Genomic DNA, 22,242 nt, shown 5'->3' on the forward strand with positions numbered 1-22,242 from the left:
GGCACCGTTCTAATCCCCCAGGGGTGGCCCAAGCGTAGCTCTCCAGATGTCCGTGAACTACAATTCCCATGATCCAGGGAGAGCCACGCTTGGGCCACCCCTGAAGCGCCATCGGGGGCGACACCAAGAGCTTCCCTGTCTATTTAATGATTGGGCGGGCGGGGAGCCTTTGACTTCCCCGGCCCCGGAACTCCTCTCCCGTGTCCGCCGTTCAGACGTTAACGCGCGTCCAGCAAGGACCGCTCCAATCCAAACTGGCGCGTCCCCTCTCCGCTTGCTCCCTAGCGCCCCCTGCCGGAGCCAGCGCTGGAACTGCAGCGGCAAAGCCCAGAGGGAAAGGAGGGGCGGGGACCGCGCGGGCGGCGAGCAGTGATTGCGTCACCAGAGCGACACCCGGAAGCGGCGGAGAAGCAGGAGCGGGCGGCTGCGGTGAGTGCGAGAGGCGGAGGCGGCCCTTCCTGCTTCGCGCGGGGCGACGCGGCTCCCCGGGCGGAGTTCTCGCCCCATGCTCGCTCCCTTCCCGCCGCCGCGGCCTAGCCGGGCCTTGGGCCTGCGTCTTCCCGGCGAGCCGGTTGGAGGCGCAGAGCCACGTGCTCCCTGGGTGGGTCGCGAACCCGCCTTGTGCTCCAGGCAGGCAGGGAACCCGAAGCGGGACCCGTTGGGAGCCCAGAGGGCTTCTATAGTTTGCCCCCCCCCCCCCGCAGGCGGGTCCAGGATCCTTCTCAAGCCTCCTGGCATGATGGGGATCTGGACCCCGAGCCCAGTGTCTGACCCCTTCTGCCGTCGTGCTCTGGCTGTTGCGGTTGGTTTCCGTGTTGGTGGTTCTGTCCCGCTCCGATCCCCTGCTGCCCCTTAAGGTGCGGGCCCAAAATGAGGCTGTCCGTGCAAGGCTTAGCCCGTCCTTTCCCTATCGTTCAGGAGGTCAGGGGTGACGCGCGCTGTTCTCCTGTCTCACCTCACTCCCACAATAGCCCTGTAAGGCTGGTGAGCTTGGCCCGGCAGAATGAAGCCCTTAGACGGCAGGCCCTTGATGCATTTTTTAAAGAATTGCCTAATAATATATGCTTACAGGTGCAGTATGGTATAGGACTACACAAACAGAGTGGGTTTTAAGATGTGACAAAGCTGTGGTAAAGTTCTTGCGTGCTGTAGCAAAACCTGGTTTCTTTTGCCTGCCTTTCTGCCACATGTCTAATCTACTCTTTTCAGAGTTTATGACACTTAGGCGTGTTGTTTGTTTGTTTGTTTGTTTCTCTTTCTGCCCAGTGCTCTCATTTTGCATCTGCCTACATTTCATAGATGAAAATAGAGATGAGGGTGTGCTTGTAAAACCAATATTTAAACCAAAGATTAGGTCTCGACTCCTCCCTCTCTTCAACAGGCATTGGCACAAGCGTTTCTCTGTATTCTGTATTCACTGCTGTTGCAAGAGCCTGCCCTTTGGCAGCTTCAGAAACAGGGTGTGTTCCTAAACGGACCATAACCGTTTTCTCTTCAGCCTTTTATTGTTTCAGTGAATCTCATATATCTTCTATAAAAAAAACTGCAGTCAAACACTTTCAGTTGCATTTACTGTTTGAAGAACTCACTTGCAATTACACTTATTCGCTGGAGGAGCAGTTTTATTTAGGGAATGGAAGGGGAAGTATTGCACTGGGATTGGCTTTAGTATAGATGAGATTGCTGTCTTTCTTCGCTGCCTTGCTTGGGAACTGAAACTGGAAGAATGATAGTGTTACACACATACACCCCAGCTTCTTTTGAATTGCTTATGAGAGCAAAGTTGGTGTGTAGGGCTGTGTATCAGGAATGTAGGGGTAGTGCCTGCTAAATAGCGACACACGGAGCAACCATCTTTGCTTTCTTGCTCTTTGGTGGGCAGACCTGCTTTTGTCTTTTAATAGCATAATAGCAGAGTCATTCCGTTTTATGCTCTCTGTCCCAGAAGAGCTTTCATCTGTGTTTTCTGGATGCCGCACCCTGAGAAGGGCTGCTCTTCCATTATGGTTGGCATGTTAGAGAGAATGTCAAGTTCTGACTATTCAGGACAGAGAATGCATGTGCAGCAGGTTCCCCCCCCCCACCCAAATACAGCAATTATGTAGGGACTAGTGACCCTAGGACAGAACCACTTGAGGATAGCCATGTGTGGGTACAAGACTGCTTCTCTAGAATTCCCGTTGCTAGGGGCCTAGGCACTCTCCTCCATACTGTACAAATTTCTGGAAACAATGGATTGGCTTGCACTGGATGCAGAGTGTTTGCCTGGGTGGATCTTAGCCTGATCTAGGAATTAAGGGGTGTTCTTGCATATAATTTCTTACTCCTTCTCTGCACTCTGTTCCGGAGCAGGACAGCCCACAGCCCAGGCCTGCCCCCCGCAAGAACAGCAGGTCTGGTGTTGCACAGCATCCCAAAGCACTGCAAAACTAACTGGTGCCTCCCGTTCCCCTTCTCTTCCTCCCCTAGGAGCTATTCTCAGGGATGAGTCAGCTGGGTGCCATAGCAGCTCTCGCTGCCAGCCTGGTGGCCGCTGCTCTTTTTTCTGCAATACACAAGATCGAAGAAGGGCACATTGGCGTTTACTACCGGTAGGTGGACTGAACTGGGTGAGAGTGATGCGGTTTGTATGTGGTGAGCCAGTGTGGGGTAGCGGTTAGCATGTCAGGCCGGGGCCCAGGTTCAAATGTTTGTTCAGCCTCATCACTTGGTCCAGGCACCTACCTGCAAAATCTTGGGCGGAATGGCTTGGAAAGATCTCTCCCTGAGGTTCCCAGTTAGCAGAAGCAATACCAACCTACATGGACCGTGGTAATAAAGTAACTTCATATGTTCAGCGCTGTAAATTACACTTAGAATGTAATGGGAACTATGGTGGGAGAGGCTCCCGTCAGTCAATACCCTCTCGCCCTCACATCAGCAGGCAGTCTGCATTAGCTGAGACTCGCAAATCCTCTCCTAGGGCAGCCCCTTAGAAGGGTCATTATGGTAGTCCAGCTTTTACTTTACAATGGTTGCTTGCTAAGTCTGGATCTAATAAAACTTTGCAGATGTCTCTCACTGGTCAAGTGGCTGAAATATATCAGTGGATGGACCTTGCTTGAAACCTTAGGGGTGGAGATGATGGGTAGTGTCATTTAATGAAATGAAATAATTCAAACTTAATGCAAAGCCATGCAAGGCAATTCAGAAGACTGGGAACGAGGCAGATTTTATTGTACTGGTCTGTGAATAACCTGCAAAGGGTAGATGGGTATTTTATCACAACTATATTATTACTGATAGAAGGCATGGATGAGTACCTGCTTGGTAAATTACATTGCATTTCTGGGGTCTGAAACTTGACTGAATGTTGCAGAAATTCCTGCTTAAACATATGCACGTCTCTCTTTTTTCCACTACAGAGGAGGAGCTCTCTTGACCTCCACTAGCGGGCCTGGCTTCCACCTCATGCTTCCCTTCATCACCTCTTATAAATCAGTGCAGGTACCTTTCTCAGTGACCTTCCTAAAGGAATGTACCCCTACCATTGTGCCATTGTGGTTCCCATCCGCTTTTATCCCATCTTGCTCCCCCGTCTGCTGACAGCCAGGTGGTGAGTTACTGGGGATGGGCATCCCTTGCTGATTTTTCTTCCAGGATGGCAGATGTTCTCACTGTCATAGGGCAGAAAGGGGATGTTGCATAATATGGGATGGGTGGGACATTTTGCAAACTTTAATATTCCATACATCCCCCTATCCCTCTTCAGCCATTTCGGTGGATGTCACAGTAGGCAGGAGCACAGATTGTGATCTTTAATGGGAAGGAACTAAAGAAAAAAAATTCTCTGTAGAACAGTCTTTTTCAACCTTTTGACTGTGGAGGAGCCCATGAAATAATTTTTCAGGCTTCAAGGAGCCATCAGCTAGGGGCCTCCGAATGTGATGTCATCACCCGCATTAATGAGCAGGCTCGGTGAGAACTGAGGTGTGTGAGTGGGGGAGACAGACAATTTAAGGTGGGAGTAAGCATGCAGGTGCAGAAACTGCAAGAGCACTCACGCTTGGGAGGGGAGAGCAATGGATGTGGCCTGCTGGGTTGTGGTCGACTCCATTAAAGTAGGAGGGGAAAGGCCATGGACCCCTACTGTAGACATTCATACAAATAGGGAACTCTCAGTGGGGCCTGCAGACTTGCATTCAGTTTTCCAGTGAATCGCTCATCCCACCGCCTGGTAAGCTGACTTGCTAGTCTCCGACATGGGACTGCGCAGGACTAAGACGATGAAAACAGTGCTGCACTTTCCTGTAACGGTCATTCATCAAGTTGTCACCGTGCAGGCGCACATCCCTCCCTCCTGTCCCACTGTGGGCTGTTTCTGTGTTGTAAAATTTGTTTATCTCTGGCTCCTAGTGGTGGCTCCAAGAGAACTGAGGGAGAGTGCAGAGCCCCTTTCTGGAGCCCGTGACCTGTGGGCAGGAAAACAGTTCCAAGATATCCAGTTGCGGGGGGGGGGGGGGGGTCTTCCTGCTCTGTTATTTGGCTGTCTAGGAAATCTTCCGGTGGCTGGCCTGTGCAGTCCCACATGGGACTGCACAGTGACAACTTGATGAACAACAGTTACAGGTAAGTACATCACTGTGTTTCTCCGGCAGCTTCTATAAGGTACTTGGAAACCTAGTGACGTGCAAAAAACAGGCAGATCATCCCCCTTCCTGTTAGGGAAGTTTCCGCCAAGCTAAAGGCTACAGCCTTCTAGCTAAGCACCAAATGATGATAGTCCTTTTGGCTCTTGTCCTTCAGTTCCCACCCAAGGGCTCATACTTTCAAAGAGAAGAAACTCAGCATCAAGATGTTGTTCATCTCTGGCTAGCAGGATCTTCCCCTAGCAGAAGTACAACAGAACATAATTATCACAGGCCTCCTTGAGCTTTTCTAAGTCAGGAGAATGAATGAATGTGTGTAGTGGGTGGGCGAGCTTGCCGCTCTGCTCCCACAATTGCCCTTTCTACGTAGAAAAGCTGAAAAGACCCTTTTGAGGGCGTGAGGTAGACGGAATAGCATTCTCAGGGCCAGTGTCACAATAGTTTCATTTTGGCATAATTTCAGTGTGAAAAGCCCTCCGATGGTGTTTGGCATTGCAGATGTCAGCAAGGTGCCCAGAATGCACTTGCCCTTTGCCTGCCTGAAACTTATCTGACACCCATATCCTTAACACTGTTTCGCTGCCTTATATATTTGGGAAACAGCCTCCTGGGAGGAGACTGTCCGGGGCCCTGTCCGTCCAGGTCCACCCTGGTTGGCCCTTCAGCTCCCACCCTCCCTCCTTGCCTGCTAGAAACCTTGTGGCTGTGGCCTCAATTGTCGCTCACGAGGAGAGAGGCAGGGAGCCTCCCTGCGGGCCGCAAAGCCCTATCACCGCCGGTGGGGGGGGCTTTCCACTCCCTTTAGCCCACTTTGTGGCCCAAAGGGAGCCACGGCCACCCTCTCACGCCCTCCTCCCTGCCACCCCTTTCAAAGCCCATTTTTTAAAATGGGCTTTGATACTAGTATATATATATTTGCTTATCTGAATCGGATCCAGACCTTGTCTTCAAACAAAGCTGTGCACCTTTTTCCAAGGAAACTTATCTTCTCGATTCAGCATCTGTCAGACCTGCTGAACGAGTTTGGCTCCTGCTTTTTTTGTCGAGCGATCTTTGGATAGAATCATTTGGGTTGCTCTCTCGGCACTGCCAAGTGCCAGATAAGGGCCGAGGGAATTGATAGCAGCAGATTTAGTTGGATTGCGGCTAAACAAGAATGATCGAGCGGGGGAGGGGGGAAGAGCTGGCTGGTTTGGGTATTTGATTGTTTCTTTTTTAAAAATTCTTGCATACAAGGCAGAAGTGCCGCTTAGCTGAGCAGAAGTAAAACTCTCCAGGTTCTTTTCTGATTCTTTTGCTTTCTATTTCAGACTACGTTGCAAACAGATGAAGTAAAAAACGTTCCATGTGGTACGAGGTGAGCCGTGACTTGGCACTCAGCCTACCCCCCCTTTATCCTTTGCCCTCTTATCCTATCAACAATGGCTGGCTATGAATTTGGGATCTTGGGTTGTTTCCCTTCACCTCTGTACAGCACCTCCCCCTCATTTGTATATGTGATAGTCAACATGGCTCCCATCTGTGGACTAGGGCCATGCAGGCAGAAGGGAGATTTTCTCTCTTTTTTGGCAGACTTGGAGAGCTCCCCAGGTTTGCAGAAAAATCTGAAGAGCTTTTTGAACAAGTGGGGCTGTTGTACAGATCCCCCAAACATAGGATTATGTCTCCACAAGTGCAGATGAGATAAATTTGTCAGCTGCAGGGTCAGAGGAGGAAGTGACCCCACGCACCTTGCTATGTAGCCCGTCCATGTCACTCTTCTGGAGCTGCCGCCACCACCCCTGCCATCAAGTGCGAGGGAGAAGGATGGACAAGTAGGCAGATGGGGGCATGCAGGGGACGAATGAGAGTCCCTGCCTCTGGATAAGTTGTGCAGGGGCAGCAATCCAACAGGCTGTAGAAGGAGCTGCTAATTCCCCCGCCAGGCCAGGAGCCTGTGAATGGATAAGTGAACCAAATGGGCAATGGGGGGGGGGGAATGGTACACCATGCACTGGCTCAGTGGCCAATCAGGGATCTTTGTGATTTTTCCCCCTTGCATGTTCCCACTTGTTAGAACATAAAGGAACACTGTTGGATCAAGTAGCACATCCAATTATGTGAGCATCCTGTTTCCTACTGTAGTTTGCCAGATGCCCATGAGCCGGAGTACAAAGCAGCTCCTGGTTGGGGAAAAAAACCCACACGGAGAAATAGCACATCTCTATACATCCAAGGAGCATTTTATATCACATGGTTTCAAAGGTTCCTGGCAGGGGAATCCAAGGCACAGGAATAGATTGTGTACTGCTTTTCACAAAAAAAAATCAGAGTCCAGTAGCACCTAAGGCCAACAAAGATTTATTCAATAATAATAAATAATAATAAATAACAATACATTATTATTATTATTATTATTATTATTATTATTATTATTATTATTATTATTATTATTATTATTATTATTTAATTTTTAGACTGCCCTTCTCCCAATAGGTCTCAGGGCGGTTTACAACATAAATAGTTAAAACACAATAAAATCCCCATAAAAACCCCAATTAAAAGTTACATATAACATATCACATAACATATAGCGGCGGTGGTCACAATTCTGATCTTATTCAATGAATAAATCTTTGTTGGTCTTGAAAGTGCTACTGGACTCTGATTTTATTGTGCTACTTCAGGCCGACAGGGCTATCCATTTGAATATGCTTTTCACAAAATAAATCTGAAGATCCCGGTACCTGCCACTAGATGGCAACCTCTCCCTCAATTGCGCCCCCCATCCTGTAGGAAGTAATTGTTCTACTGTTGGCTTCAGCCCACAAAGACAATAACTTGTTTATCGTTTTTTAAATAGCATTATTATAAAAAAACATAAAGGAACACTGAATAGTCCTAAAGCTGCTTTGTTGTCACTTTTTAAAACTCTAGATTGATGGGAGAAACATCTAGCTGCAAATTCATGTGACCTCATCTGGAACAATCTCTTACTTTAGCTAGAAGCTGCTTCAGACCCCTCCTACCCAGCCTGCAGGAACTTTGCAGCGGCCTGTGCCTTAGATAATTTGATTTGTCCCCACTGCATGCTGTTTGCAATGTCTGTTGCATCTAGTAACGTGTCAGCGGATTTGCATGTGCAGTTTGCATAAGCAATTTTTGCTTGTTTTCAGTGCAGTCAGGCGACCAGCCTTGGAATGTTGGAAATTGGAAAACGCACTGATCTGTAGAAGTGCTCCAATCACCTGGGTGCTGAGAGAAGAAAGAGAACTGAGAGCACCTCTCAGTGCAAAGGTTCCGTCGATTGGATCCAGCCAGGGTTTTGGTTTATTTCACTCAGCCTCACCCACTCCCTTTGCAAATGCCAACATGAGTGAATTGGGTATCATAAGACAGATAACTTGCCCGTTCTTGGTCAGCAGCATTTCTTGAAGACTACACCTATGCAGAGCCTACCAGTTTCCAAACCCGGCTCCTGATCTATCCCAGTCAAAGCATCTTATTTAGCACTTACTCCCTTTTCTCTCTCTCTTTTGCAGTGGGGGAGTAATGATCTATTTTGACAGAATCGAGGTGGTGAATTTCCTGATCCAGAATGCTGGTGAGTGAACAAGGCCAAGTTGTGCTTTGCCTCCTTTCTAGGCTGTGCACGGATTATTGGGGCTGGAGTTACCACATTATTGGGGAGGCACTTAGGTCCCTGTGGGTCCTAGGGAGCAAGGACTCATCTCTCAGTTGGAGCCCTGGACCATCTGACATTGGCCAAGTTGCGACGGGTGGTATGAACCTCCGAACTCACTGCCCTGTTTCTTCTTCTCACTAGTATATGATATAGTGAAGAATTTCACTGCAGACTACGACAAAGCCCTCATCTTCAACAAGATTCACCACGAACTCAACCAGTTCTGCAGCGTTCACACTCTTCAGGAAGTCTATATTGAGTTGTTTGGTGAGCGAATTGATGCAAAGGGTTGGCTGTAGAGCTCTGAGCATTGTCAGTTTGCTACAAGCTGAAGTTGTAAGCAGTTCAAGATCTGATTTTGTGCTTCTGGCTCATCCGCTCATTGCCTGTTCGGCACCTGTACACAGTCTTTATTGAACTGGGGCGGGGTGTGTGTGTGTAAATATGTCAAGGGGCTTAGGTGTGTTGGTTGACATAGGTTTGGGATTTTTATTAGGGAATCATGAGCAAAAGAGTCCTGTCTGGGCCCTGAGAAAACCACCTCTCTACCTATGCCCCCCAAATCTCTGCCCATGTGGCTAGCTTCGGCGTATGATCCTCTAAGTCGTGTAACTCTCGGTTCAATTCTTTACCAGATCAGATAGATGAAAATTTGAAGCTGGCTCTCCAGCAAGATCTGACCGGCATGGCACCTGGCCTCATCATACAGGTAAGCCAGAGTCACAAGACAAGACACATGTGTCCAAAACTGGGCAGAAGAGCAGAGGAGGGAGTTTTAATTTTACGTTTTGCGCTGTTTGCAAAGTCAGGGTCCATTTTTCTACCCCAATCCAGCAGTGTACCTTTTGGGTGAAAGTAAGCTGTAGGTGCTCTTGTACCTCCTCTTTTATTGGTAGTATTCTCAGCTCCTAGGTTATACTCTTGGACAAGCACAGGAGGTCTTGATGGTTATTACCAAGACTTTGTGCCCTGAAGTTATGGGGGAAGCCATGGTGGCCCTTGCCTTTGGAGAGCAAGTATCTGGAAGTCAGCGTTGTTGAAACCAGATCGTTCTCATCAGCCTCCATTCGAATGAGAGATTGCAGCCCTGATGTGGTGGGAGAAGTGGGTTAGAAAGTTGGATGCAGGAGACTTAGGGATCCTTCCAGGGACTCAGAAGTAGCTCATTCATTTCCTTGTCACAGTTCAATACGCAGCTTGCATCCTCTCTTTCTGTCCATCCAGGCAGTGCGAGTCACCAAGCCAAATATTCCTGAATCAATTCGGAAAAATTATGAACTTATGTAAGTATTAAGGATAAGGATTCTCTTTGGCTGCCAGAATGTCCCTGGCTTGCTAGGGTAGCTGGGCTGAGATGAATCCAGTTTTGTGCATCCCAGTATGACACCCAAGTTGGTTTCCCGAGAAACTCTGTTTCCTTTTGGTTTAAGAAATCAGCATTGTGGGTTATAACTTTGTTCTAACCATGTGGGAACACTGTAGTTGCTGCATATTGTCCTGGAATGCAGGAGGTTAAGCCTTGACTCCTGCATTGTTGGTTCCGGTTGTGTCTTCCCTCTGCCTCCCTGAAATTCCAGAGGCTCATGTCAGGGTTCGGAATAAAATAGTCAGGTACAAAGGCACTTGTGCAAATGCTGTTTGCATAGCTATAGTGCAAAATGTGGATCTTGTTATTAATGTTAGCTAACAAATCAATTCCTGGGAGAGAGGGGAAATACAGTTATCTGTCTTAGCTAAAGTAGCTGTGGACCATGTAGTCATGGTTGGGGTATTCTTGAGCCTTACACTATCAATTACAGTTACTTGCATGGCTCAAAGATGCTCTTCTGCATACATGGCATTAGTCGTCATCAGAGATGAGAAGTGTGCTTAGCTGCTGCATTGTTGTGATCCAGTAAAGTTCTTCTTAAGATCTGAGGCTTACCTGGCTCAATTTATTTGCCACTTTTCTTCTGAATGTCGTCCCCATACATATTAATCCCAGTGAACGCCTAGCATTGCATAGAACTGCTTCCAGCTTTTCTTTACCCCTTTCTATTCTGTATTAACGTGGTGTCCAAATGCCTGGCGAATCCTACTGAGCATGAAGTGGGCTGCAGATCTCTTGGGCCCTTGCGATTGTCCAGCATCCCACCCAGATTTGGGTATTCTTCCTTTCAAAGCCATCAAAGCCTGCTGCCAGCGATTTACCTCCACACCCATTTTTGACCCCTCTAGGGAGAGCGAGAAGACAAAACTGTTGATCTCAGCTCAGAAGCAGAAGGTGGTGGAGAAGGAGGCGGAGACGGAGCGCAAGAAGGCTGTCATTGGTCTGTATCTATTTGAAGGTTCCTTGTTTACTGCCAGCCCTGTAACATAACCCTTGGGAGGGCTGAATTCATTAAGGCTTCAGCTGGAGATGTCTGTTTAGGAGAAAGTGATAGGAAAACAGGATCACAAAAGGCTTTATGGAAGGTGCAAGTTAAAAGGTGTGGCTCTGGATTGGTGATTTTGCCGCATGGCCTGCAGCCTACTTCATAAGAGCAGAGCTCTGTCAATGACCAGTCCACCAAACTCAACGCATCCCACCAGGAGATGAATGGGATCCACACAGAATATATGAAGTTGCTTTCTAGTGACTCAGGGCACCTAGCCCTGTATTATCGCTTTGCTAGAGAAGTTCCGTTTCCCAAATCTTGGAGATGCCAAGAACTGAGCCTGGGACCTGCTGCATGCAAAGCTCTAGCACTGTGGCATGGTTCCCTCTTAAGAGGATTGCTCTGTTGGGAATTACAATTGTTAATATATGACAAGTGATTTGGAGCTTAAGGGCTCACCAATTGGGGGCCTGCTTTTTCCCGTATCCACTCAATAGGCAATTGAGAAATACCATCAAGTCCATCTTATGGAAGAGCCTCTTGTGGCGCAGAGTGGTAAGGCAGCTGTCTGAAAGCTTTGCCCATGAGGCTGGGAGTTCGATCCCAGCAGCCGGCTCAAGGTTGACTCAGCCTTCCATCCTTCCGAGGTCGGTAAAATGAGTACCCAGCTTGCTTGCTGGGGGGTAAACGGTAATGACTGGGGAAGGCACTGGCAAACCACCCCGTATTGAGTCTGCCATGAAAACGCTGGAGGGCGTCACCCAAAGGGTCAGACATGACTCGGTGCTTTACCTTTTACCTTTACCTTTTACGATCTTATGGTGAGGCTAGATCAGTCATAAGAAGCAGGGCCTTTTCTGTTACATCCCCAGAACTTTGGACTTCCCCAGGAGAAATTTACATGGGCCCCCATTCCAGCTTGTCTGATCATAGGCAGTTGACAGCTTGTGCCTTTCGGCCACTGATCTGTTCAGACTGATTTATCCTGCTTTATTTTTTTGTTAATTCAAATTGTTTTAACAGCGAGCCGCTCTGAAATTTTTGAGAAGCAGCAAGCAAATGTTTGAAATAACTAAAAGTAATCTTTTTCCTTAGAGAACTAATCATGAATGGGAATGGAGGTGGCATAATAGTTAGAAATAAGGACCTGCCTTATAAAGGGGGGGGGGGAGTGACTTGGCACAGGCAAGGAGGACAGGCTGTTTTATAACCTGCTTCTTCCTCCCAGGAAACCAGGCAAGCTTGTAAAGCCTTCCCTTGGTTCTTCCATTAGAAATGTGCGCGTGTCCAGTGGGTGATACAGTTTGCCAGATCTCTTCTTGTTGCACGAGGGTTTTAGAAATGCTGACTGTAAGAGCTGGCTCCTTTTACAGAGCTGTTTTTTTCCCCCTCTGCAGAGGCTGAGAAAATAGCACAGGTGGCTGAAATCACGTACGGGCAGAAGGTGATGGAAAAGGAGACTGAGAAGCGCATCTCTGAGATTGAAGGTGAGCTAGGGATTTTTGGTGCATTTTGGGACTGCGAAGCACAATAAATAATGTCACGTCTGCTGCACATGCAGTGGAATAAGGTGGAAGAATCAACTGTGCCACTTCAGACTGCTGGTGGGAGAATTATTTTTTTTTTAATAATGCCTTCCCTCTTAAGGTCTTGGTTCTCGCCTTTAAAGCCCTAAACGGTCTGGGACCTTCATACTTGTGGGACTGCCTCCTCCACTTCGCCCTTTCAAAAAGTTTAGGGTTGCACATACAAAATTTGCCCAGGATCCCCGACCCCAGAGAAATTAGACTGGCCTCAACCAGAGCCAGGGCCTGCTCCCAGTTACCTCTTGCAGGCATCCAGAATAGCCCAGGCGGCCGAGGTTGGAACCCCCGTATTGCATTGGCTTCCTCCCCTGCCATGGAGAATGCCAGGTATTTTGTAGACCTGATTTTGTGGCTGTTTTTTGTTCCCGTTGTCAGGCGAGTTCCCAGGCACGGGAAAGGCCCTTCCAGGCAGCCTCCGAGCCGCGAGTCCCTAGATCCAATTAGGTTCATTAAGGGTCTTGTCAAACTTTGCAGTGGCTCGGCTGCTGAGCCAATTAGTGGTTTACAGATCAGCGCTCTCTCATTAGGCAGCCCCCAACAGAGCTCTGCTGGTTTTCTGTCTCGTAAAGGCACGTTGCCAGGTACCAGGCCCTTGCTGCAGCCCCGCAGGAGCCAGAGGCCCAGCCATACCACCTCGACCGGGAACATTGGCTTTGTCCCAAGCCGTTCCAGCTCCCTTAACAAGTGGACTGTGACTTGCTCAGCTGTTGGGTTTGGTTGCAGCTGCCCTCCTGGGGTACGTGAACAGAAATGACCAGCCGAATGGCCTGATGGGTTTCGAAACAACCAGGCACCAAAGGAAAATGCCAGGCTGGATTTTTTAAAAAGCTGTTCTTATAAGGATTGTTTTAAAAATCGGGGTTTCTAAAACTCAATACAGGCTTTTGCGGGATTGCAGCATTGTACAGCACGAGCTTTAGAATTTTGTGCAGCGGGTTGGAACGCATCTATTCCCGAAAGGCAACAACTGGAGCAGCAGAATAGAGATGCCATGCACAACCCCCCGTCCATGGACCGGTAGCAGTCCGTAGATCAGTCGGTACCGGGCCGCGGCTCCTCCTCATTCTCCTCCCCAGCTGCTGCCTCGGGGGCTGCCTTGCCACTCTGCCGCCGGCTCACCTTTAGTGCTCTCCAGTGGCCACCATGGCTGGGCTCACCCTCGGCGTGGCACTGCGCATCTGCTGCTGGCAGCACCCCCCAGCAGGCGGCGGGAAGTCAGGGGCGCCAACATGAAAGCAAGTGGAGCAGGGGCTCAGGCAGCGGCGGCGATATCCCTCGGCAAAAGACTACCCCCCCCCCCCCAGGCCTCAGTAAAATTGTCAAGTGTTGACCGGTCCCCGGTGATAAAAAAGTTGGGACCACTGCATTAGAGGAAGAGAGTGTTGGCATGATGCCCCTCCATGTTCTCCTAACGGGGGTTGCTTGTTGTAGATGCGCTCATTGGGACTGCCCCAAAAAAGTCACTGCTGGCAAGTAGGCCGTCTGCTTCCTTCCTTCACATTCTTCTCTGCCAACTATTGCCCATTAATATCTTACGATTCCCCTCTTTTGTTCAATCAAAAGTCAACTGGCCAGGAGGGGCGGTATGTAAGTCTAATAATAAAATAAAATAAATTATGTTGGAGGACGGGGCTGGTGTTTACAACCCGGTTGATAATATAAACGCATGCTAATTTTTGAAGACACAAGAAGATTTGAGAAGAGATGTTCCCGTGTCTTTTGCGGCTTCCCCATGTTTAGAAGTGTCTTCTCTCCTGACAGATGCTGCTTTTCTTGCCAGAGAAAGGGCTAAAGCAGATGCTGAATGTTACACTGCCATGAAAGTAGCAGAGGCCAACAAGGTAAGCAATCCGGTCGGCTGACCAATGTCTGTCTTGGAGGGCCACAGGCTGGTCTAGTTCTCACTGAGGTGGTGAATCTGTGTCTGGGCTGAACCCTTTCAAACAGCAATGTGCGTGATTGAATAGCACTTCCGGATGAGAAAACAACCTGCCCGATAGAAAAATTCCTTGTCAGGGAGGCAGCCAAGCAGCATTCAGGATTTTTTCCCTTCTGTATGAAGAAGCATTCAGTTTCATAAGGCCCCCCCCTCAAGGAAGAGACACCACCATACTTTGGAACAACATTGGTGTGGCCAGCTGATGTAGTTAGTCCTTTTGACGTCCCCATGGGTAGTCGTGCTGTTGTGGGAGGGCTTTTATTTTTTACTGCCATGCTGTGTTGTGCTCTATGAATGTTAATTTTAATGGGGTTTGATGGGGTTTTATAGTATGTGGGGTTTTATTGTGTAATCTGCCATGAGCCAGTTTGCCAGATGTGGCAGGAAGAATGGATGGATGGATGGATGGATGGATGGATGGATGGATGGATGGATGGATGGATGGATGAATGGAATGGAATGGAATGGAATGGAATGGAATGGAATGGAATGGAATGGAATGGAATAGATGGGTGAATGAATGAATGAATGAATGAAGAGTTTCACCTTGATGAGAACTGAGGTTTAGAACTAAAAAGGGGGTTGTGTGGCTAGCTGTATCTTAGCTACAGAAACAGCATCAGAAAAGGAGGCCAGCATCTGGGCTTAGGTGGGGACCATTGGAAAGATTTGGACAGTTGGATGTGACCTTCAAACTGCTTCTCATCCGCCATGTTCTCGTGGAGTCATGCCGCCTTTCATTCAATCTTGGTACAGTCTCAAAATATCGCTATAATAGCACCACCCTTGCAAAAACCTTCAGGGGCAGTCTTTCAAAAGGCTTGACTGTAGCTGTCCGTTCCGCATTTTTAGATTACAGGAAGCAGTTAATTGAGGTTAGAGATGACTCTGAGGTTAATTATAGTGGCACAGTGATTTATGTAGGTGTGGGGGGTTTTATAGTCGTTGTGGTTGTTTGTTGTGCATTCTGTGTGCTTTTAAGTGTGGCTTTGATGAGCTAGGGAGAGGGTGGAGCAGAAAAGTTTAAATACCGAATGGTTCTCAGTTACGGGTACCCATAAAGCCTAGGGGTTGGTTTGCATTAATGTCTTGACTTGGTCATGAGACAGAATCCAGATGAAAAACATGTATTGGGCTTTAAGTTCCTGACAGAAGGATTGAGCTAAATGAACACATGGCCGGTTTAGTTCCCCAGGAAACTCCTGCTCTACAGCTTAGCAGAAAAAGACCCCTTTTTCCATCTGGAAGGCCCTCAGTTCAACTCTCAGCATTTCCAACAGTTCTCTGGTAGCAAATACTGAGAAAGATGTCGAAGGCCAAGACTGGAGAATCACTGCCAGACAGCACTGGGCTAGAAGGATCAGTGATCCGCTTGAGCAGCTTAAGAGAGAGGGTCGAGCAAAGGAAAGTCTCTATTCTGCTTGCTGGTTTAGCCAGCCCGGCACAGGCTAATTCTGGGAACTCGGTGCAGCAGCAAAGAGGCTGCTTCTGCGGAATCGGTTTGTACCTTTTTATAGGGCACTATGATTCACACTTTGAAAAACTAAATCTACTTGAGAGTCCACCTGGAGACATCCTCTGCTGTGGATTTACACTACAATGGCCATAGCACCTTTCACTGAAGATCGGGGTAGTGGGCAAGAAGGCAAAACAGGTGGGTGAGTCTGGGAACCAGCTACCACTACCCTCTAGGTAGGGGATGTGGATCAGTGCTAGAGCAACTCTTTGGCAAGTAGAAGGCCCCAGGCTCAATCCATGGCATCAGTAGTGAGGATCATGTTGTAGGGGATGGCAATGATTTCAGCCTGAGACTTTGGGGAGCTGGGGCCAGTCTGAGAAGACAATATGTATTTTGATGGATCAGAGGTCCGCTGCAGTATTCAGCCGCTTCATGTGTGTAATATCTCATTTTTCTTGTACCCTGCCTGTCAGTATGCCATATGTTGTAACCCAACTTGACCACTTTGAAACAGTGGGAACAGCAATCCACGTGAAAGAATCCTCCTCCTTCTGCTACACTTCTGTGGGCGGAGGATGCCCACCGCTATATCACAATACCCCTGGTCCTTGACGTGCTCTTTCTTTCCTCCCCTCTCCCTGCAGCTGAAACTTACCCCAGAGTACTTGCAGCTGATGAAATACAAGGCTGTGGCCTCCAACAGCAAGATCTATTTTGGCAAAGACATTCCCAACATGTTCATGGACCACACCGGGGCCGCCAGCAAACCTTCTGAAAAGAAAGCCGAGGAGCCAAGGGACGAGAACTGGCTCGGGCTGGGAGACCGTTTGTGAGTTCAAAGCCGGCCCAAAGGAGCAGCTCGGCCTCGGTTCAACATTGCGTCACGGACTCCTCGCCGCTTTCTGCGGTGTGATTTCTCGGTCTTTGGGGGCGCTGGAGAGAACAAGCAGGCGAAACCTTCTTTGTGCTCCGAAGGCTGGCTTGCAAGTACACACGAGGGGTTGGGTTTTCTCGGCAGTCAAATTCACTGTTGCATCTCTCCTCGTGCAGAGGGAGGAGACGGCCACAGGCTACTCGAGGGTCTGCAGAGTTCCTCTTTTTGGGTTGCCTCTGCAACCTGTTTCAATCAAATGAGCACCTTCAGTTTAATCAGGAGGACACTGGGGGGGGGGGGGAATTAGAGCCGAAGAAACTTTCCCTGGTGAAAAGCTGTGGGGTCGCTTCGCTGCAGTTGCAGTCCAATAGGCAGGTGATCATGTTTCCAGTAAGTTCAGCCGTCTTCTGTCTCTGCTTGCCAGGCTTAGAGGGCTTCGCAGGCCATTTTGTACAATGTATACACAGCAGACTGTAGGTTTAGCTACCAGGCCGGATTCTTGAACGATTGAACGCTTGGGTTTCCCCTGTGGTGTATGCTGCTGGCATACACACCCATCTCCAGAAAGGTGCTACATTTCCCATTTGAAACACAGCTACACTACAAAGTCCAACTTCGACACAGAGATTGACAGCATTAAATAGCCATGCACTAAGAGCTCATCCGAATGGTGCTTATTTCCGGATGCATCCATGTAGTGTGTCTGAAGTCCACAGACCTTCTGTCTGCTTCCATTTTCCTTCTCCTCCTAGCACACACAACTGATGGGGGACAATTGGAAAAACCAGTGATGGGGCAGGGGACAGACCCTTGACTCTACCATAATCATTTTTTTTTTGTCTCCAAGGGGGGGAAAGTTGCTATCCTTTTCTCCAAGGGTATACCTTCTGCATCTGAGCACAGAAATCGGTACACTAGACAGCTGGACGTGCCCTTTGTGGGCTACCAGGCATTGCATGTAACTTGAAGCAAGTGAGCCCATGGCTGTCTTGGGCTGCAGTTCTTTCCAGACCAGGCCTGCCTGTAATGCATAGTTTTTCATAGCAGCTTGCCTGATACTTAACAGCCCCAAGCTCCTTAGGGAAAAAAAAACAAAAACACAAGCAGATAGCAAAAAGAGTTAGGACAGTAGTTGGCCACCATGTATAGCTGGTTGTCCATTAGTTGTCCATGCATGTTGTGGATAATAGACCAGCAATCCAATTTTGTGTTTCTCCTGTCACAGGAAGATCAATGTGGACTAACTTGTTTCACCGTCTAACTAGAGGGAGCTGTTCCTTAGAATTTAGGGGCTTAGATTCTCTCCGTTTTAAAAAGGTTACAGGGACGGGTGATGGTCCTTTGCACCCTGACATAATTTTGGCTCCTGTGGTGCAGATTTTCAAAGGATCCCATGAGCAGTGTGTGAAAAGGAACTTGTGGGACTGATGAGCTCTCTTTTGTTCTGGGTGCAGTCTTTGAGCAGGACTCAAATCGTGATGTGGCTTCCAGGTCTATTCCCCCAGTAGCCAAACCGTCTCTCATGTGAGGCCCTTGTTAGCCTGCATGTCCCAAGCGCCATACCCTCGCGTTACTGCCATAGCTGAAGAATCTGCCTTGAGATAAGCTTTTCCTAAATAGTGGACTTGGACATTTAGAAAGCTGCTCTGTTTCTCCAGCGACCCAGTGTCAGTCTGTGATTTAAGCAAATCCTGTGTGAGACAGTTGGAGCAGCTCTCGCATGTGGGATGCGTATATTTGGCAGATCACCTCTAATCCTCTGAACAGCCGGGCACAGCTACATTCAGCATGAAGATCCCTTGAAGGAAATGATTGCATAGCCTTAATCCTCCTTGCTAGTTACCTAGTTGGCTTAGCAAAGCTGTTGACTCTTGCAGGGTGTGCATCTTTTCGTTGAGTAGCTGACAGTGTTGGGATTGGATTTTTTTCGGGGGGATCACAATTCTCCCTGTCTGTTGGCATGAGTGCATGCTTTTAAGTGACCAGAATAACTGTGTCTTGCAGCTTGTGGCCCTAATGACAATTAGGCCATAATCTCTCACCGCTTAAACCAGGGGTAGTCAAACTGCGGCCCTCCAGATGTCCATGGACTACAATTTCCAGGAACCAGCGAATGCTGGCAGGGGGCTCCTGGGAATTGTAGTCCATGGACATCTGGAGGGCCGCAGTTTGACTACCCCTGGCTTAAACAGCGCTGAAGTACCAGGAAGCCAGCCGTTAAACTGTGATCCTCAAAACGGCCTAGTCCTGCAAGCTTTTGCCGCTTCAAACTGTGACCTAACAGGTCAGCTACCAGGTAAGAGCAGCAATAGACCGACCTAGCTTGGCTTGAGTCTGTACTTCCTCTTTTTCGCATGCAGATCGGTGAGACTTGAGAATCACTTCGGCTTCCTGCATCATAGTTGAACTGAAATCACATATCACAGTAGATTTAAATTCAGGCAGCAGAAAAGACAACTTCTCCCCTCCCCTCCCCTCCCCTCCCCTCCCCTAGTTGCATTGGCTCCCAGAACCAGAGGCCTGAAGATGTGCAGTTGCCACATTTGTTTAGTAAAAGAATGCTTCTCACGGGTGCCTGTGAAAAGAAGGCAGTTCACGTCCATCTGAAAGGCACTCAGGCTGCATTTCATTGTGGGGTCATGGCACCAGTTCTGCTGATAAGTAAGGCAGAAAATGGCCACCGGCACCTTTGCAAAGGTGGTTTGACTTGCAAATGACACAAATGTCCTAGAAGCTTTGCCAGATATGGAAATGAGTTTATTTTAATGCTGCATCTCTTCAGTCTTTTTCTGATTGTTTGCAGAATTTGAGAAAGGCATGCCAAATTTCTTCAAAGTATAATGAGACTTTGGATTGACAATGATCCCTACGTTGCATGTTGCCCTTTATAAGAATGGGTTTAGCTTTTTTAAATAATGCTGTTAACAGATCCTACATGTGTATGGAGTCCAATTATCTTGTTTTGTAGCTTTTGTAAAAAGTTCTCTGTCCTTTAGTACTAGAACTTCGTTACAAGCCAGTGTCTGGACTATCTTCAGGGGGAGGACAAATTAAACTGAATGCACAATTTAAAAAAAAAATCACCTTGCTCCTTGAAAACTAGCTTGTCAGGGAAACTGCTAGCCTAGAATCTTCTGACATGCTAGTTTTCTTCAATGCACGGGACTTTATACATGGAGAAACATTCAGTCAGCAGAAGTCCCCACCTGCACCTTAAAGGAGGATAGCTTAGACACAGGTTTGCCATTATGATCCAGTTGATGTTCATACACACAAGAGCAGGCAGGAAGGAGAATCTTACTGGTACAGCACAGCAATTAATTAAGCAAATGTTTTTTTGTATTTTGCCATAGGGATGTGTGAACCTTGTCAAGCAATAATAGTGCTGTGGCCGATTAGCCTTACATCCCTTGGGGTTTGAATATTAAGAGCTGTTATTGGGTGTTGTACCTCTTTCTCCAGAGAAATCCTATTTCTATTCCTGCAGGGTCAGTGGCTTGAGTCTTACAATGGCACCGTTTTTCTGATCACATAAGTGGGAAGAGGAGTGTTTCTAATAACTCCATAACAGGATTTAAGACCTTCAGCTTTTACAAAACTAAGAGGGCACCCCCTGTAATGTAAGGAAGTGCTATTTTTGACGGAGCGGCAATCAGGTCCCATTGCTGTTCTCTACAGCATGTCCCTCTAGCGTTCACTCTGGGGCATGCATGTCTTCAGTGAACATTTTCTTAACTCTGATTGGATGCAAAGTGGTGTGGGCTCATTCTCTGAAGCAACCCCAAAGGCATCAGGATTGGTCCCAAAATGTGACATGTAACTATATCTTTAAATGCTGCCTTTGTGTAGTCAAGAGCAGGGGTAGTCCACCTGTGGTCCTCCAGATGTTCATGAACTACAATTCCCACGAGCCCCTGCCAGCGTTTGCTGGCAGGGGCTCATGGGAATTGTAGTCCATGAACATCTGGAGGACCACAGGTGGACTACCGCTGGTCAAGAGGATGTACTCGTGTGCTGAATTAAAGAATGTATATGTAGGTGGGGTTGATCTTCCCCTAAGGCTTTCCTCTCTGTTTCATTTTGCTTCCCTCCCCAGTCTTCATCTGCTAGGCAAGACATTTTAAAAATATGAACAAGTATCAGCCACCCATTTGATCATCAGGGAACAAGTCATCAGATTGCTAAGTAAGCTTGCAAGAAAGTTTGCATTTCTCCTGTGGCTTTCCTCTCCACTTGCTACGTAGCTATCCCCCCCTTCCCCGCCCCCTGGCTTTGCGCCCCGGTGTCTGGCTGCACAGCGTGGTACGAAACGTTCCTGACGTAGAATGAAAAAATTGGAATAATGTAGTTTCTCGATTGGTCCGCGGCGGCTGTCGGTGTCTTCCTTCCGAAATCCAGACCGTATTAATGTCCTATACTACAATAGAAGAAGCAAGGCGCTTTTCACACCAGTGCTGCTGGCAAAGAAGATTATGCAAGATTATTAGAAATGGGAGATCGGGGGAAGGAAGGATGGCGTTTGATTTTTTTTTTATTAGTACTATAATTTTTACTACAGGTAAAAATTTGGTAACAAATATTGTAGTGGGTATTTCTTCCACAAAGCTTTTTTTACTAGCATAAACTAAATCCCAGCAAGCCAAAGTGTATTATAAGAATTTTATGACTTTGATGTAAAAAAAAAAACATAGAATGCTTAGAATAAATGTGTAGGGTTTTTTAAAATTACACCTCCATTAAACAGAACTTAAACCACTATTCAGTTGAGCGGCAGTAAATAAGAATGTGAAGAAAATACAGATTGGGGGGGTCTTGAGTCCCAGGGCTAGTCAACCTGTGGTCCTCAAAATGTTCATGGACTACAATTCCCATGAGCCCCTGCCAGCAAATGCTGGCAGGGGCTCATGGGAATTGTAGTCCATGACCATCTGGAGGACCGCAGACTATCCCTGGTCTAGACAACTGAATTTTGTCCAACTTGTTTTTATACAGGTGAGCATTTTAGCATGATTACTGCTTCACTAAGCAGAGGATTTTTTTTCTACCCAGAGCCAGTAGTGGGGGCTCTGGGGGGTTCTTTATAATTCCTTTGTGTATTTCCATTCATTTTCTTTGAACAAAACACTGAATTTCCAACTCCTTCTGTGTGCAAGTTTTTAAGGGAGAAAAATTGAATGAATGTCAAAGTGAATCTGTCTTGCAAATGCGCTGCTATGTACTGATCTCTTCAGTTGTCCTTTTTTTGTTGTTAAATTGTAGTTATCTGATAAAACTACCCACCCCTATCAGTTTTGATTATTTATTGTTATGACCGAATAAAATGTTATACACTTTTCTGATATTATTGCGTAGTCCTATGAAAGTTTTGTCACTTAATCTCCTCAACTACCTTTCTTGTTGAAAGGCAAGGCAGATTGCTTTATTTCTGTTTTGTAATCAGGATAGCATAAGACGTCCAATAGATCCAGGGGTACAAAATTAGACTGCAAACCAAGAGCAGCACAAAACATGCCAATGAAGAAAGTGGGTTGCAAAAATACACCATGAACCATGGGATAGGCCAGGGGTAGTCAAACTGACCCTCCAATGTCCATGGACTACAATTCCCGTGAGCCCTTGCCAGTGTTTGCTGGCAGGAGCTCATGGGAATTGTAGTCCATGGACATTTGGAGGGCCGCAGTTTGACAACCCCTGGACTACACAGTCCTGTAAATGTACTTTCTATAACCATTGTA

General features: G+C 47.6%; 1 protein-coding gene across 3 annotated transcripts; it reads left to right on the top strand.

The window, feature by feature from the left end:
- Positions 1 to 338: 338 nt before the first annotated feature.
- On the top strand, positions 339 to 21,851 carry ERLIN2 (ER lipid raft associated 2). 3 transcript variants are annotated; one of them, XR_013225737.1, is made up of 13 exons: positions 439 to 601; positions 2,470 to 2,591; positions 3,405 to 3,486; positions 5,939 to 5,985; positions 8,150 to 8,211; positions 8,434 to 8,559; positions 8,928 to 9,001; positions 9,517 to 9,575; positions 10,510 to 10,601; positions 12,047 to 12,136; positions 13,997 to 14,076; positions 16,278 to 20,368; positions 20,486 to 21,851. XR_013225737.1 is itself a non-coding variant. In XM_077304848.1 (12 exons), exons 2-12 carry the CDS (start codon positions 2,485 to 2,487, stop codon positions 16,464 to 16,466), a joined length of 1,008 nt encoding a protein of 335 aa, XP_077160963.1. In that variant the 5' UTR covers positions 339 to 429; positions 2,470 to 2,484; the 3' UTR covers positions 16,467 to 21,851. The 3 variants fall into 3 exon arrangements, 2 of the variants coding, with proteins under 2 accessions (XP_077160963.1, XP_077160962.1); XM_077304848.1 differs by lacking the exon at positions 439 to 601 and adding an exon at positions 339 to 429 and having other exon boundaries at positions 16,278 to 21,851; XM_077304847.1 differs by having other exon boundaries at positions 16,278 to 21,851.
- Positions 21,852 to 22,242: the final 391 nt, after the last annotated feature.

Source organism: Paroedura picta, chromosome 12 (genome assembly GCF_049243985.1).
Source record: "Paroedura picta isolate Pp20150507F chromosome 12, Ppicta_v3.0, whole genome shotgun sequence".
Taxonomy (NCBI): Eukaryota; Metazoa; Chordata; class Lepidosauria; order Squamata; family Gekkonidae; genus Paroedura; species Paroedura picta.